This window comes from Berghia stephanieae, chromosome 12 (genome assembly GCF_034508935.2).
Source record: "Berghia stephanieae isolate SIO BIC M18660-M18661 chromosome 12, UCSD_Bste_1.3, whole genome shotgun sequence".
NCBI classification, from domain to species: Eukaryota; Metazoa; Mollusca; class Gastropoda; order Nudibranchia; family Aeolidiidae; genus Berghia; species Berghia stephanieae.
The window spans coordinates 16792028-16810551 of record NC_088371.1 but is presented as its reverse complement, the minus strand read 5'-3'; the positions used below and the strand labels follow the sequence as shown (position 1 = coordinate 16810551).

General features: G+C 38.9%; 1 protein-coding gene across 1 annotated transcript; it reads right to left on the bottom strand.

The window, feature by feature from the left end:
• Positions 1 to 15438: 15438 nt before the first annotated feature.
• Positions 15439 to 18034, bottom strand: LOC144957725 (uncharacterized). Its single transcript, XM_078889108.1, has one exon. The coding sequence runs from the start codon at positions 17939 to 17941 to the stop codon at positions 15578 to 15580; it is 2364 nt and encodes a 787-aa protein (XP_078745234.1). The 5' UTR covers positions 17942 to 18034; the 3' UTR covers positions 15439 to 15577.
• Positions 18035 to 18524: the final 490 nt, after the last annotated feature.

Genomic DNA, 18524 nt, shown 5'->3' with positions numbered 1-18524 from the left:
GNGGAATTGAAGTTAATACTATGGGAGGTGGGCACCAAAGGTGAATGAACCTGAGACTATATGAGGTGGGAACCAATGAGAAAAGAACATTGGGACTACAAAATGTAGATACTAGTGGAGAGTGAAGCCGGGAATATGGGATTTGGACACCAAAGGCGAGTGAACCCAGAAGGTTACTTCTTTTTTCCGAAATCTCTCGTAGTCCCAGATTCATTCTACACTGGTCTCTACTTCCCATTATCCCAGGTTCATCCCTAATGGTGCCCACCTTCCAAATTTCTAACTTCGGTCTAGCTTTGGTATCCATATAGTCCTAGGTTTATTCTCCCCTGGTATCCATATCTCTGCGTCCTGGTATCGTTCCACACAATGTGTCCACTTCCCATAGTCCCAGGTTCACTCCTCTCTGGCTTCCACCTCAGATAATCTCGGGTTCACTCTCCACAAATTGAATCTTCTTTCCGATTGTTTCCGGTTATTTCCTGTCGTTTCCGGTCGTCTCCCACTGGTATTCATCTCCAATTGTCTCAGGTTTATACCCTCTGTTTTCCTCCTCCTATAGTCCCAGGCTCACTCCTCACAGTTGTCCACTTCCCCGAGTCCCTGGTTCACTCCCAACTACTGCCCACTGTACTTCGGACGGTTTCGGTAGCTTTAGAAAAAATGATGTACCCTTCTGGATTCACTCCCCACTGGTGTCTACCTCCCATATTCCCGGATTCACTCTCCACTGGTGTCTGCCTCTCGTAGGTACCTCTCATCCCAGGTTCATTCCCCATTGGTGCCCACCTCAGTTGCCCTGTTATAGGATCATTCTCCTCTTGTGCTCACCTCCCACTGGTACCCGTCTCTCATGGAGAAAGATGAAAGAAAACGCATATTATGGGCATAAACGATTGTTCCTTACTTTCCTCTTTTAATATTTGGGTTGTTTCCCCTGACGAGTAGCTTCGGAAGGCCTCCAAGGTAGGATAGGCCTATCTAATTCAAGTTTTTTGTTTTTTTTCTTTTTGCCTCTCGACTCTCGGGTATGAATAAATATCTAGATGAACATTTCTTTTTATGCATTTCCGTTGGCGCTTATATCCAAACAGTCTGTTTGGTTTGAGTTTGTAGTAAGATACGCTGCTTAGCGATTAGTGGTGCAGGTTTGTAGAATGATAATGATAATAAATAAGATAATAATTATAAAGAATAGATAATATTGGATATAGTACATATAATTTGTTGCTGATTTAAGCTCGAAGATCAATCGTGAAATGAGATGGAATGTTTGATTTGATTAACGGAGACAAATTTTATTTACAAAGGACAAACCCGAAATGGTTTCAAAATCTGACTTAATTAATTACATTATTTCTGATGTTTCTTCTCATTATTTCATCATCTTCGTGATTATTGTTATTATTGTTTGCTCCATAGAACATGTCCAGTACAGGTGATCAGTTTTTGCCATGACAAAAAAGAAATGTCAACTGGCAGTAATGATTGCGACATATTATTATGATTCATTAAGTTGAAGCAATTTTCATCCAAGACGTGTATTGCTAATATATTCATACTATATCAAAATGATACTTTAAAATATATAAATTGTATTTCATAGTGGTTGTAGAGTCAAAAGTTATTGTAAGTTCTGCTGCTTTTCACATTAATTTTTTATGTACTGACAGGCAATTTTTAAAGCCGCGACGTGGGTGGTTTGAATGGTTGGAAAGGAGTAAATAGGAAGCGTCTAATTTGTTGAGGTAGCTACTTGAAATCTTATATCCTAGGGTGGGGGTGTGTGTGAAGAGGATGTGAGGTTAATTGGCCATAGTTTTTAAATTAATTATTACATTGGCTGTATGCATCCGCATAATTTTGCCTTCCACATGTCTTTGCCGAATATTCCGTATTTCTTTTTTTTTTTTTTTTTTTTTGGTTTAGAAAAAAAAAATACAGAAAAAAAGGCTCCCGCATTCGTCCTTTAAAAAAAAATCGGAATTGGTAATGTCAGAAACAGTAATAAATGAGAATATTGGACAATACTTTGGCGTTCAAATTTTGATGTTGTATCCTTGGGTAAGACATTCTACACACACTGTCACCACTCAACTTAGGTATGAATGATATAATATGGCTATAGGTTGTGACTTCGATGAAGTAGAAGTTTTGTCCCAAGAGGAAGGGGGGCACTAAGAACATTTAGACGGTGTTTATGCATGGAAAATCTGGTTTGACATTTTGGCATAATGGCGTTTGTTTTTTTGTTGGTTTTTTTGTTGTTTTTTTTTTTTTTTTTGTGTTTTTTTTTTTTTTTTTTTTTTTTTTTACTTTGTTTTCGCTTTTTTGTTTTGTTTGTTTGTTTGTTTCGTTGTTGTTGTTGTTGTTGTTGTTGTTGTTGTTGTTGTTGTTGATGTTGTTATTTTAATTAATTTTTACAAAATTTACTAGATAGTCACATTATATCTTAAGTTGGCGAGACGAAGTCAAATTTTATTAAATCGGGATACAAACATGCGCAGAAAAAGTGATGCCTGGAAAAGTTTGGCATGTTTTCAGACTATGTATTTGGTATTTTTCTAAAACTTGTTCGGTATTTTATTTTTCAAAATTAATATGACATCCTTGGCCCTTTGTTCCACGTGGAATAAGTCAACTTTTAGCTGCTACCAGACTAAGACAAACAATTCACTTTTAGCATAAAAATCACAATCTATTATGATACCGCTTTGAAAAGATAGATAGATAGATAGATAGATAGATAGATAGATAGATAGATAGATAGATAGATAGATAGATAGATAGATAGATAGAAAGGTAGATAGATAGATAGATAGATAGATAGATAGATAGATAGATAGATAGATAGATAGATATATAGATAGATAGATAGATAGATAGATAGATAGATAGATAGATAGATAGATAGATAGAAAGGTAGGTAGATAGATAGATAGATAGATAGATAGATAGATAGATAGATAAATAGACAGATAAATAAATAAATAAATAGATAGATAGATAGATAGATAGATAGATAGATAGATAGATAGATAGATAGATAGATAGATAGATAGATAGATAGATAAAGAGAGATAGATAGATAGATAGATAGATAGATGATAGATAGATAGATAGATAGATAGATAGATAGTAGTAGATAGACAAGATAGATAAGTAGATAGATAGATAGATAGATAGATTATGATTTGTATAATAGATAGAAGAAGATAGATATTTAGAACGTTGTGTGTATCGTTGTTGTTGTGATGTTGTTATTTAATAATTAAAATGTACGTAGTCACATAGATAAGTCGAACGAAGTCAATTATATTAAATAGACAGGAAAATAATGATACTAAAAATTGATGTTTAGATAGATTTGTATTTAAAATGTCGATTTATTAGATAGTAATAGAATTGATGTATGAATAGTAATTTTAGTTACAGACTAGAAAATTAAGCATAAATAATTATTAGATAGCTTGAAGAAGATAGATAGATAGATAGATAGATAGATAGATAGATAGATAGATAGATAGATAGGTAGGTAGTAAAAGGAGTACTAACTAGATAGATAAAGAGAGATAGATAGATAATAGATAGATTAGAATTTGATAATACTATATGAATAGATAGATAGAAGATAGATAGTTGATAGATGATTAAGAGATAGATAGATAGAAAGGTTAGATGATAGATAGTATATATATAATAGAAAGGTAATCGAAAATAGAATAAGATTGGGATAAAGTAGTTAGATAGATTGATAAAGATTAAATAATAGATAGATAGATAGTATTAGTAGATAGAATAATATAGATAAAATAGATAGATAGATAGTAGATAGATAGATAGATAGATAGATAGATAGATAGATAGATAGATAGTAGATAGATAGATAGTTATATAGGTAGATAATAGATAGATAGATAGATAGATAGATAGATAGATAATTAGATAGATAGATAGTTAGATAGATAGTAGATAGATAGATAGATAGATAGATAGATAGATAGATAGATAGATAGATATAAGAGATGATAGATAGAAGGTAGATAGATGTATAGATAGATAAAAGTAGATAGATAGATAGATAATGATAGATAGTAGATAGATAGTATAGATAATGATAGATAGATAGATAGATAGATAGATAGATAGATAGATAGATAGATAGATAGATAGATAGATAGAAGAGGTAGATAGATAGATAATAGAAGTAGATGTGATAGATAGATAGATAGATAATAGAATAGATAGATTAGATAGATAGATAGATAGATAGATAGAAGGTAGACAATAGATAGAAGGATAGATAGAAAGGTAGATAGATAGATAGATATATAGATAGATAGATAGATAGATAGATAGATAGATAGATAATAGATGTAGATAGATAGATATGATAAAGTAAGATAGAAGAAAGTAGATAGAAAGTAGATAGATAGATAGATAGATAGATTAGATAATAGATAGATAGATAGATAGATAGATAGATAGATAGATAGATAGATGATAGATAGATAGATAGATAGATAGATAGATAGATAGATAGAAGGTAGAATAGATGAAGATAGATAAGGTAGATAGATAGATAGATAGATTAGATAGATATAGATAGATAGATAGATAGATAGTATAAAATAGATAGTTGAGATAGAAGTAAGATAGATAGAAGTAGATAGAGTAGATAGATAGATAGATAGATAGATAGATAGATAGATATGATAGATAGATAGATAGTAGTAGTAGATGATAGATAGATAGATAATAGTATAGATAGATATGATAGATAGATATAGATAGATAGATAGATGATAGTAGATAGATAGATAGATAGATAGATAGATAGATAGTGATAGATAGATAGATAGTAATAGATAGATAGATAGATAGATAGATAGATAGATAGATAGATAGATAGATAGATATAGATAGATAGATGATAGATAGATAGATAGATAGATAGATTGTAAGAGAGGAAGCCTATGCAAAAGGTTATCTAAGACATTTGGTGCAAACTGTCAATTATATATCAGCAAATGGGTTTAGTGAGTACATAATGCAGGCATATCAGTTAAACTTCGTCCATGCGTGATAGGTTTGGGCAGTTTTTATGTCAAAGTTACTGGACAGGTTATCATGTTGAGTACTATTTAATCAATCATTCTTAAATTGGTTTAGGGGTGTTGAAACAGGTGAAAGGGGCATTTATCAAAATAATGTTATATCATAAAAGGCGGGGTTTAACATCAATATGTAGGAATTGACGTTTCAGGTTTGATTATGATTTGGTCTTACTCTTAGGGGTTGGATTATAGACTGACAGGGAACTGTCAAAACTGCAAGGGGGCGTGGAAACAATGGAACTGTGGGTAAAATTTTGATAGGGATAAAAGAGGATTCTACCTTTTGATTCTGCATTCAACTTGACCATGAGCTGCACACTTTAAACCTTTTGTGCTCACCATCATTTATTTGCTTTTACGGACTTAGAAATATTCCACGTATATTGAAAATGGTTACTTAGGCAAATTGACTTTACATGTGGACTGATTTTACGGATTTGGAATTTATGAAACTGATTGAATTATGACCATGCTATTTGATTTGGATTTGGAATTTATCATGATTTGGATTTTGAATTTATCACAAACAAATAAAACTGTAAGAAATGAAACTTGGAATCTGGACTTTTATTTGAATGTCTTGATGTTGTGCATTCAATTATCATCACCGTCCCCTGAACTCTTTCGTCATTATTAACATCTACAACACGACGCAAAGGAATCACATTACCATCTATCAAAAACACCACTATGCGATCATAAGCCATTACATATGTGTGCAACTACCCCACAAGATAGATAGATAGATAGATAGATAGATAGATAGATAGATAGATAGATAGATAGATAGATAGATAGATAGATAAATGGATGGATGGATGGATGGATGGATGGATGGATGGATGGATGGATGGATGGATGGATGGATGGATAGATAGATAGATAGATAGATATTGGATCGTGTTTGATACAAATATGGTACGAAAAGTGCTCGACCTGTAGTAATGGAGCGAATTATTATTTTTAAAAAAATATATTTACCACAATGTTTGAGACAGTCTACATTAATGTTTCAGGCTTAATTTGCCATCGTCAGGACTGAGTTGTTTTGTTGACTGTTTTTTAAAAAAATAATAATAGATAGATAGATAGATAGATAGATAGAAGAATTTTTGAGAGCGTGGTTGCGCACTCCCCCCCCCCCCCCCCCCCCCCCCCTTTCTTATGTGGTACAAAGTTTTTCATAATTGATCAACCACGCTTCACTACCTGCTAAAAATTAAACAAAACTAAAAGAAATAAAAGTACATCCCCCCCCCCCCCCCCTTCCCTTGTGGTGCAAAGTTTTTCATAATTGATCAACCACGCTTCACTTCCTGCTATAGATAGAATGCGCTTGGCCGAGGAGTTCACAACATTGCCATCCGGAAGTATAACGGACCAACACACAAACTCTGCGTAACCATGAACTTTTATAGTCTGGTTAATACAGTTTAGTGAGAACAACTCACAAACGCGGATGGCAAAAACAATAACAAAGGCCTGAGTGACGTCATCTGCATACTATCTATAAATTAAACAAAACTAAAAGAAATAAAAGTACATTTCACTTTCAATAAATAGCCTATTCATCATTTGACCTAGTTAATATGCCAAGCACACTACCGTGTTATCTTTAGGCCGTGTGTATCAAATTAACAAATGTGTTGCGACCCCAAAAGCTCGTAGCCGCTATCAAACGGGATTGATGGCGGGCGAGTTTATAAATAATATAAATTTGTATTGAGAGGAATTCGCCGAGAGAGTCGATAATATAATATGTTTGTATTCTTCTTCTTAACCTTTAAAAAAAAAACCCAAAAAAAACGGAAAGACAGTGAACCGCCTCAACCGCTTATACCAGTGTATCCATGTTCGCCGGTCACAGCGTACACAACGACAACAGTTTAGTTGAGACGGTATCCCGTTCCTGACACCTGCTGACCCGGTCACGGTGAGCGGTCAATCACCGAGAGGAATTTACCTAACGGGGATTGCCGTTTCACTCAATTTAACAATGTTTTGTTTTATTGTCTGTTAAGACACCCATATTGAATGAGTTGAAATATCACTACTTGGTATAAAAGTTTATATTTTCTACTTTTACTGTGTGTTTTTTATTTTTTCATAGTATTACTAGATTTCTCAATATAAGTTATCAATGAACGGTAACAAATTACACAAAAAATATAGCGGGTGCAACATTCAAAAATTAGAGAAAAAAAAACGTTGCTATTGATTTGTCTGAATTTTATGTATTATAAAGACAAGATGTAAATACTTCTCCTCACAAAAAACGTATTTTTCCTCAACAAAAATATATCCGCTACGAGCATTCAAACTCGTCAGTGTAGTTTGGGGCTGGTCTTTAACTGCATTGCGTTGATGACAAATCGCATTTTATTCATATCATTGATAATGCCGGATGCTCTTTTTTTCCAATTTTGCTGTTGTTTGGTGACAGGTCTCTGTGCCTTGTTCTCCAAGAAGTCTAAGTCCAAACTTATATTGAGTGATGTGTGGTATGCACTGGTACTCAAGGAGGTGTTGATTATTTTGTTTGGAAAATATTTTCTGTATGTATCCGTGTAATGTTTTATTGCACTTTGAATATATTGGATCGTGTCTGCTTTGATCGATTTTGTGTGTGAAATAAAGTTGTGCACATGACTATAGGCCTTGTTTATATTGTCGAAAATTAATCCAATACTGCAAGCGTCGTCAATGATGAGTGGGTCGTGGGTGCAGTTCTTTGTTTGTTGGATAATTGTAAGTGTAGACTTTTTCTTGTTAGTATTTGTGGCAGTGGTTGCCAATGAATGATCTGCTGTGGTAAGCCTGTTGTGTAATGCGGTATTCTGTCAGAGGCAATAAGACCATCCCTGAGGGTGAGTGGCTCGTGCATGAGATTTGAAAGTCTCTCCTGCGTTTTGGAGTTTGTTGTTATATTCTACTCTGTCGATATCAAACATGCAAGTGCAACCCGTTTCAAGGTTGATTTATTTATTATTAGCGTCTTGGCAATGAGAAAATACAAAGAAGCTAATGAGTCGTGTGTTCAATGTGCTTTATAATGTGTACTTTTTACACATACATTATGAGTGTGCTCCTTGCTTGTCCAATGCCGTGTCAGTCCCATAGACTAAAAGAATGTCATTAGAATGTTGGTAACAACAAGATATGAAGTGAGTAGAAAAGTGCCAGAAGACAATAGAGAATAAACATTTTTTTCGCGGCGTTGATAGCTCACACGGTAGAGCCACGCTCTCACCTGCCAGGCGGAGTTGTCGTACCAATAAGGTCGCAGGTTCAAACCCCACCACCGCCGCGAAAAATTTTTTTATTCTCTATTGTCTTCTGGCACTTTTCTACTCACTTCATATCTTGTTGTTACCAACATAAGTGCCTGCTCCACTCACTTTTCTGAATTAAAAATTCACCCCATACACCGGAGCATACTCAATGTCTCAATCGTTTCTATGTTATATGTTTGTGATGAGAATATTGGCTATTAAGCTTAACTGCTGGTCAAAATTACTTCGCGATGGTGGTGAACGAATCGGCGACCTCAAGAAGTGGGTGAGAGAGGGATCTAGAAATGACTTTGGGTTTGAAACGAATATTTTTGTGTTCGTGGATAGCTCACACGGTAGAGCCACGCTCTCACCTGCCAGGCGGAGTTGTCGTACCAATAAGGTCGCAGGTTCAAACCCCACCACCGCCGCGAAAAAATTTTTTATTCTCTATTGTCTTCTGGCACTTTTCTACTCACTTCATATCTTGTTGTTACCAACATAAGTGCCTGCTCCACTCACTTTTCTGAATTAAAAATTCACCCCATACACCGGAGCATACTCAATGTCTCAATCGTTTCTATGTCATATGTTTGTGATGAGAATATTGGCTATTAAGCTTAACTGCTGGTCAAAATTACTTCGCGATGGTGGTGAACGAATCGGCGATCTCAAGAAGTGGGTGAGAGAGGGATCTAGAAATGACTTTGGGTTTGAAACGAATATTTTTGTGTTCGTGGATAGCTCACACGGTAGAGCCACGCTCTCACCTGCCAGGCGGAGTTGTCGTACCAATAAGGTCGCAGGTTCAAACCCCACCACCGCCGCGAAAAAATTTTTTATTCTCTATTGTCTTCTGGCACTTTTCTACTCACTTCATATCTTGTTGTTACCAACATAAGTGCCTGCTCCACTCACTTTTCAGATTTATAGTGCAGTTTAGACGCCGTGCGGTATGACATTGTTTTGTTGAGACGGCGGGGGAGGTCACAGACTATGTGGATTAGTATTGGGAGGAGGGAGGGGCAACCAAATGCTCCCGGAGATCAGCTACATCGCTTTTAAATTATTGTTGCATTGACGAGCTTATTCCATCAATACCTAACTGATATAAATTAATTCAGTCTCTTGTTTTAGCTCTGATTACCCCACTTTTAAAGAAACCCTCTTTAGACGAAAATGATTTTAAAAACTACAGACCCGTTTCAAACCTTCCTTTTATTTTAAAAATCCGGGAAAAGCAGTTCTTCACCAATTAAATTTACATTTATATCTATATGAGCCTTTCCAATCAGCTTATAAGGAAAACCATAGCACCGACTGCGCTGTTAGGGCTAGTAAATAATTTGATTTTAAATGCTGACAAAATTTCGGTGAATGTCACACGGTCAGGGCACGAGTGTGCACGGTTCGGACCCAGACGGCGACACTTATATAAGAAAAAAAAAATAAAAGGGGGGGGGGGGGGGTGAGGCTGACTGCCAAAGATTCACAAATTATGAACACAACAAGTCCGAGATTTAAGTGTATATGATATGAAGTGTTTATTAATTAATGTAATGAGCTGGATATAAATGAAATGTATATGATTGAATATAGCAGATGAATCAAGATGGTATGGTGGATGATGATAATGATGATGATGTTGATGTAATGAATGTTATCAAGATGACGCTTCTAAGTAGAATTATGATATTGATAATATAGTCAGTGATAAAAGGATAAATGTCAAAATAATATTGATGAAACTAATGATTGACAGATATGATGAGTTGGTGATAGAAGTGAATGATGTGAATATAAAGCTAAATGATATATGAATAATGATAGAAAAACATGATTATTTAGTTTGTATGACCTCAGGGTCCCCAACTTATCTCCGTCTGTGTGAAGATGATATTCTACGTGCTGTAGTTGCCTGTGTGTTATTCCAAGTGTGGGTTATTGATGAGCTAAATGTCCAGATGAATGACACACAGTACCAATGTATTAGGTTCCAGACGATGTCTGTTATCAAACAATGGATTGTTTTTCAAATCCTGTATAGGTCACAGTATGTAATTATGTCTATTTTGTAACAGGTTTCAGTTCTTGTTTTTGTTCATTAAGTAATAGGTTTCAGTTCTTGTTACTAAAGGTTATACGTTATAGTCAATGTTCATTGATGTTACAATGAGTCACATAAAGGTGACTTGATGGTCAGGTAAAGTCACAAAAAAGTTAAAGAAAGGCCAGATCTCAACAGAGCACTACTCAAAAAGAAATCAAACAACATTAATTTCTGTTTGGTAATACTGTCTCACAACAGAGACAGGAGTTAGAAGCCGTGATAGAACGTTACTATGGACTTTCACAACAGAAAATACAAAACGTCCTTCTCCACCACGGACTTACAGCAGAACTCAAGATGAAATTAAAAGGCACTATCTTTACCATCCCTATTCGCATGAATCATGGAAAAAAACTCGAGGCGAAATGGGGGTGGGTGTTGTAATTTAATGTTCTTCTCCCCCTAAACATGTTTACCCCTAAATGAATTCAAAGCGCGTACGATGGATGGATCGTCACGAAGTCAACCATGGTCCATGGAGACAATGGCCATTCGCAGCTCCGATAACGTCAGGGATTAAATTGGGGATGTCGAAGATCAGACTCTAAGACACGACGGAAATGCTACACCCTCACGTTTTTAGAGTGACAAAAGAAATAAATCAAGATAAGGTTGGATGTCCTGAGTCGTGCATACCACAGGTATTTCCCTACAGCGCCATAAAACGCAAAGGCATTTCCTTACAGCCCCCCACTTAAGACAAAATCTTGGATTTTGTCTAAAAGACCAGGAAATGTCTGAGTAATCTCTTCAGCAGCTTAAACTATCCTGGCTGAATAGACTGGACCATGGTTCTTGGTTCCCTTGTCTGATGCCGGCATGATCGTCCCCACGAGGTCGACAGCAACACGCGGAAATGGAGTCTCAATTAAGGCCATCTCCTGAAGGGGAACTTTCTGGGTTTTACCTTTTGGTGCGCACCTTTGACATACATCGCATGAAAGACAGAATTTGCGCACGTCAGTCCAAATGCTCGGCCAATAAAACGCTTCTAGAATGCGTTCTGTTGTCTTCTTGGCCGCCAAGTGTCCAACAAAGACACCCTCATGCGCTAGTCGCATGACTGTGATTCGCAGTCCCTTCGGTAGCACCACCTGTTTCGTTGGATTTCCATGGTGTACCTTGGGCGAAGTGTAGTGGCGGTACAGGATTCCGTCCTCGTATGCATACCACTGTTTACTTTTCTTGTTGGTGATTTTCTTCTCACCACTGCTTGCAAATTCTCTAGCTTTAGCTATTGATGTGTCAGCTTCTTGTTGAGCCTTTAAATATGCAGGCGTGACGTCTATTTTGGGGGCAGGTAACGTCACTGACTTCTTCATCTTTTTGTGCTTTGAGCCTCGTGTCTCGACTGCTCGCACAGAACGTTTGTTACACATACCAGGACATTTCGCCCCTGGTATGTTTCCAAGGATGACGTCAAATAGTGGGTGTTCCATTTCCACCGCACTGACTTCACCTTTAAAATATGGACAGTCAATGGTGACGTCCACCGTCGTGGTCCCTCTAGCAGTGCCGTCAGCAAGTAGGACCGGGACTTTCCGTGTTCCCCTGCTACTGCCGTCAACTAGGCCCTTCTTGACCACCACACAACTGCATCCGCTGTCCCGGAGTACAGTCACCGGTCGGCCGTTCAGTAAGCCGTTGGCTACCGGCATATTCTTGTCTCGTCCCTCGTGGCCCAGGCATAAGGCCGACGTTACTGGGAGTGTGCAGCCGCACATTAGTTGCATGTGCCCATGGCTGCATTGTTTTGAATCTTCGTTAGTGTAGTTAGGTGCTGACATTGAGGCGACCTGTGGAGGTTGTAGCCTCTTCTCATCAAACTGCCTCTTCCGGCAGTCTATCGAAGTGTGCCCCCGTTTCTTGCAGTAGTCACATATACTGACCGTTACTGCGGCCAGTCCGGGTTTTGTTCTACAATCTCTGGCAATATGTCCCGCTCTCTTGCATATGTGACATGTGACTGGACCGTTCCTAGGCGGTCCGCTTAATTCTCTCTGGTTGAGATTCTCTGGCCTTACTTGATTCGAGTCCATCTCTTGCTTTGTTCTGATTTGTGCTGATCTCGTGAAGGCACCTGCTGAGCCGTGAGCATCTATAAATTGGCTGATCAGTTCCACGACTGATCTCACATTTGTGGGCTTTCTTTCTTTGACAAACACGAGGAGCTCTCGCCCACAAATGTCCATCAACTGCTCCTTAATAATGAGATCAATTATGTCACCGGCATCTTCCTTGTTCTTTCCTGCCATTTCCACCCACTTGCTGAAGTAACTGCTAATCCGGTTACTAAACTGCTCAATGCTTTCTCCCGACTCCGGTCTTGACTTGCGAAATTTTTCGCGAAATCCATCTTCCGTTAAATTATATCGCTTGAGGAGGCTTGCCTTCAGGATAGAGTAGTCGTTGGCCTCATCGTCGGATAGGCGACTGTATACTTCCAAGGCGTTGCCAGTAAGGAGAGCGCTGAGATGGGTGGCCCAATCTTCCTCCTCCCATCCATTTACTCGCGCATACCTTTCGAATCTTTGAAGATAGTCGTGGAGATTATCATTGGCAGCATGAAAAGGTGGTAATTTTGGTAGTCTAATAGTTTTCATGTGACTAGTACTTTCCGCCTGACCTCCGATTGCTCCCTCTTCCCTGCCTTCATTTTTCCTCTGCTGCAATTCCAATCGCAAAGTTATCAGTGCTGCCTCTTCTCGCAACCTTTCCGTCTCTAATTTAACCCTCTCTCTTTCAATTTCGATATCTCTTTCCACCCTTGACCTCTCTGCCTCAAATTCTCTCTGTTTTCTGTCGTCTTCTTCTCGCAACCTTTCCGTCTCTAATTTAACCCTCTCTCTTTCAATTTCCATATCTCTTTCCGCCCTTGACCTCTCTGCCTCAAGTTCTCTCTGTTTTCTGTCGTCTTCTTCCCGCAACCTTTCCGTCTCTAATTTAACCCTCTCTCTTTCAATTTCGATATCTCTTTCCGCCCTTGCCCTCTCTGCATCAAGTTCTCTCTGTTTTCTGTCGTCTTCATCTTTGATAGTCTTCTCTATCCAGTCTTTCAAATCTATTCCGGAGAGACCCAAAGATGATCCAATCTTAGCTAACTTTTCAATGCTAGTACTCATGTTTGGAACTGGAATGTCGGCAGAGACGGCAGTAAACTAAAATGTTATGCAATGAAAAATCAAAAGAGAAAACGTAGACAGCCAATGGCGTCGCTATAGGGAAGAGCAAAAGAATAACTTTGATAAGGTTGAATAATCACCGAGACTGGGGATGACAATGAAATGAGGAGAGGTGTTTAGAGCGATTAAAGTGGATTATCTATATAATAGATAGAAACAGGAGGAGGGGGGGGGCGTGTAACAAGATTAATATAACCTGTGTTATCGATTGAAACAATATATTTGAATGAAGAGGAACTAGGTTCAAAACTGTTCGTCCTTAAAACAGCTCGTGGCGAAGTGCTAGCTTAACTGCAATTATACAATTACTCTTGGTGTGTATAGATGTATGTGTGTCTCAAAACTTATCAATTCACAATATGCAAAAACAATGGCAATCAGATATCCTACCCGGCAGCTCCACCAAATTATGTCACACGGTCAGGGCACGAGTGTGCACGGTTCGGACCCAGACGGCGACACTTATATAAGAAAAAAAAATAAAAAGGGGGGGGGGGGTGAGGCTGACTGCCAAAGATTCACAAATTATGAACACAACAAGTCCGAGATTTAAGTGTATATGATATGAAGGGTTTATTAATTAATGTAATGAGCTGGATATAAATGAAATGTATATGATTGAATATAGCAGATGAATCAAGATGGTATGGTGGATGATGATAATGATGATGATGTTGATGTAATGAATGTTATCAAGATGACGCTTCTAAGTAGAATTATGATATTGATAATATAGTCAGTGATAAAAGGATAAATGTCAAAATAATATTGATGAAACTAATGATTGACAGATATGATGAGTTGGTGATAGAAGTGAATGATGTGAATATAAAGCTAAATGATATATGAATAATGATAGAAAAACATGATTATTTAGTTTGTATGACCTCAGGGTCCCCAACTTATCTCCGTCTGTGTGAAGATGATATTCTACGTGCTGTAGTTGCCTGTGTGTTATTCCAAGTGTGGGTTATTGATGAGCTAAATGTCCAGATGAATGACACACAGTACCAATGTATTAGGTTCCAGACGATGTCTGTTATCAAACAATGGATTGTTTTTCAAATCCTGTATAGGTCACAGTATGTAATTATGTCTATTTTGTAACAGGTTTCAGTTCTTGTTTTTGTTCATTAAGTAATAGGTTTCAGTTCTTGTTACTAAAGGTTATACGTTATAGTCAATGTTCATTGATGTTACAATGAGTCACATAAAGGTGACTTGATGGTCAGGTAAAGTCACAAAAAAGTTAAAGAAAGGCCAGATCTCAACAGAGCACTACTCAAAAAGAAATCAAACAACATTAATTTCTGTTTGGTAATACTGTCTCACAACAGAGACAGGAGTTAGAAGCCGTGATAGAACGTTACTATGGACTTTCACAACAGAAAATACAAAACGTCCTTCTCCACCACGGACTTACAGCAGAACTCAAGATGAAATTAAAAGTCACTATCTTTACCATCCCTATTCGCATGAATCATGGAAAAAAACTCGAGGCGAAATGGGGGTGGGTGTTGTAATTTAATGTTCTTCTCCCCTAAACATGTTTACCCCTAAATGAATTCAAAGCGCGTACGATGGATGGATCGTCACGAAGTCAACCATGGTCCATGGAGACAATGGCCATTCGCAGCTCCGATAACGTCAGGGATTAAATTGGGGATGTCGAAGATCAGACTCTAAGACACGACGGAAATGCTACACCCTCACGTTTTTAGAGTGACAAAAGAAATAAATCAAGATAAGGTTGGATGTCCTGAGTCGTGCATACCACAGGTATTTCCCTACAGCGCCATAAAACGCAAAGGCATTTCCTTACAGCCCCCCACTTAAGACAAAATCTTGGATTTTGTCTAAAAGACCAGGAAATGTCTGAGTAATCTCTTCAGCAGCTTAAACTATCCTGGCTGAATAGACTGGACCATGGTTCTTGGTTCCCTTGTCTGATGCCGGCATGATCGTCCCCACGAGGTCGACAGCAACACGCGGAAATGGAGTCTCAATTAAGGCCATCTCCTGAAGGGGAACTTTCTGGGTTTTACCTTTTGGTGCGCACCTTTGACATACATCGCATGAAAGACAGAATTTGCGCACGTCAGTCCAAATGCTCGGCCAATAAAACGCTTCTAGAATGCGTTCTGTTGTCTTCTTGGCCGCCAAGTGTCCAACAAAGACACCCTCATGCGCTAGTCGCATGACTGTGATTCGCAGTCCCTTCGGTAGCACCACCTGTTTCGTTGGATTTCCATGGTGTACCTTGGGCGAAGTGTAGTGGCGGTACAGGATTCCGTCCTCGTATGCATACCACTGTTTACTTTTCTTGTTGGTGATTTTCTTCTCACCACTGCTTGCAAATTCTCTAGCTTTAGCTATTGATGTGTCAGCTTCTTGTTGAGCCTTTAAATATGCAGGCGTGACGTCTATTTTGGGGGCAGGTAACGTCACTGACTTCTTCATCTTTTTGTGCTTTGAGCCTCGTGTCTCGACTGCTCGCACAGAACGTTTGTTACACATACCAGGACATTTCGCCCCTGGTATGTTTCCAAGGATGACGTCAAATAGTGGGTGTTCCATTTCCACCGCACTGACTTCACCTTTAAAATATGGACAGTCAATGGTGACGTCCACCGTCGTGGTCCCTCTAGCAGTGCCGTCAGCAAGTAGGACCGGGACTTTCCGTGTTCCCCTGCTACTGCCGTCAACTAGGCCCTTCTTGACCACCACACAACTGCATCCGCTGTCCCGGAGTACAGTCACCGGTCGGCCGTTCAGTAAGCCGTTGGCTACCGGCATATTCTTGTCTCGTCCCTCGTGGCCCAGGCATAAGGCCGACGTTACTGGGAGTGTGCAGCCGCACATTAGTTGCATGTGCCCATGGCTGCATTGTTTTGAATCTTCGTTAGTGTAGTTAGGTGCTGACATTGAGGCGACCTGTGGAGGTTGTAGCCTCTTCTCATCAAACTGCCTCTTCCGGCAGTCTATCGAAGTGTGCCCCCGTTTCTTGCAGTAGTCACATATACTGACCGTTACTGCGGCCAGTCCGGGTTTTGTTCTACAATCTCTGGCAATATGTCCCGCTCTCTTGCATATGTGACATGTGACTGGACCGTTCCTAGGCGGTCCGCTTAATTCTCTCTGGTTGAGATTCTCTGGCCTTACTTGATTCGAGTCCATCTCTTGCTTTGTTCTGATTTGTGCTGATCTCGTGAAGGCACCTGCTGAGCCGTGAGCATCTATAAATTGGCTGATCAGTTCCACGACTGATCTCACATTTGTGGGCTTTCTTTCTTTGACAAACACGAGGAGCTCTCGCCCACAAATGTCCATCAACTGCTCCTTAATAATGAGATCAATTATGTCACCGGCATCTTCCTTGTTCTTTCCTGCCATTTCCACCCACTTGCTGAAGTAACTGCTAATCCGGTTACTAAACTGCTCAATGCTTTCTCCCGACTCCGGTCTTGACTTGCGAAATTTTTCGCGAAATCCATCTTCCGTTAAATTATATCGCTTGAGGAGGCTTGCCTTCAGGATAGAGTAGTCGTTGGCCTCATCGTCGGATAGGCGACTGTATACTTCCAAGGCGTTGCCAGTAAGGAGAGCGCTGAGATGGGTGGCCCAATCTTCCTCCTCCCATCCATTTACTCGCGCATACCTTTCGAATCTTTGAAGATAGTCGTGGAGATTATCATTGGCAGCATGAAAAGGTGGTAATTTTGGTAGTCTAATAGTTTTCATGTGACTAGTACTTTCCGCCTGACCTCCGATTGCTCCCTCTTCCCTGCCTTCATTTTTCCTCTGCTGCAATTCCAATCGCAAAGTTATCAGTGCTGCCTCTTCTCGCAACCTTTCCGTCTCTAATTTAACCCTCTCTCTTTCAATTTCGATATCTCTTTCCACCCTTGACCTCTCTGCCTCAAATTCTCTCTGTTTTCTGTCGTCTTCTTCTCGCAACCTTTCCGTCTCTAATTTAACCCTCTCTCTTTCAATTTCCATATCTCTTTCCGCCCTTGACCTCTCTGCCTCAAGTTCTCTCTGTTTTCTGTCGTCTTCTTCCCGCAACCTTTCCGTCTCTAATTTAACCCTCTCTCTTTCAATTTCGATATCTCTTTCCGCCCTTGCCCTCTCTGCATCAAGTTCTCTCTGTTTTCTGTCGTCTTCATCTTTGATAGTCTTCTCTATCCAGTCTTTCAAATCTATTCCGGAGAGACCCAAAGATGATCCAATCTTAGCTAACTTTTCAATGCTAGTACTCATGTTTGGAACTGGAATGTCGGCAGAGACGGCAGTAAACTAAAATGTTATGCAATGAAAAATCAAAAGAGAAAACGTAGACAGCCAATGGCGTCGCTATAGGGAAGAGCAAAAGAATAACTTTGATAAGGTTGAATAATCACCGAGACTGTGGATGACAATGAAATGAGGAGAGGTGTTTAGAGCGATTAAAGTGGATTATCTATATAATAGATAGAAACAGGAGGAGGGGGGGGGGTGTAACAAGATTAATATAACCTGTGTTATCGATTGAAACAATATATTTGAATGAAGAGGAACTAGGTTCAAAACTGTTCGTCCTTAAAACAGCTCGTGGCGAAGTGCTAGCTTAACTGCAATTATACAATTACTCTTGGTGTGTATAGATGTATGTGTGTCTCAAAACTTATCAATTCACAATATGCAAAAACAATGGCAATCAGATATCCTACCCGGCAGCTCCACCAAATTATGTCACACGGTCAGGGCACGAGTGTGCACGGTTCGGACCCAGACGGCGACACTTATATAAGAAAAAAAAATAAAAAGGGGGGGGTGAGGCTGACTGCCAAAGATTCACAAATTA

Excerpts from the sequence above, each read along its gene's own strand:
- LOC144957725 (XM_078889108.1), bottom strand. The coding sequence starts at position 17,941 with ATGAGTACTAGCATTGAAAAGTTAGCTAAGATTGGATCATCTTTGGGT.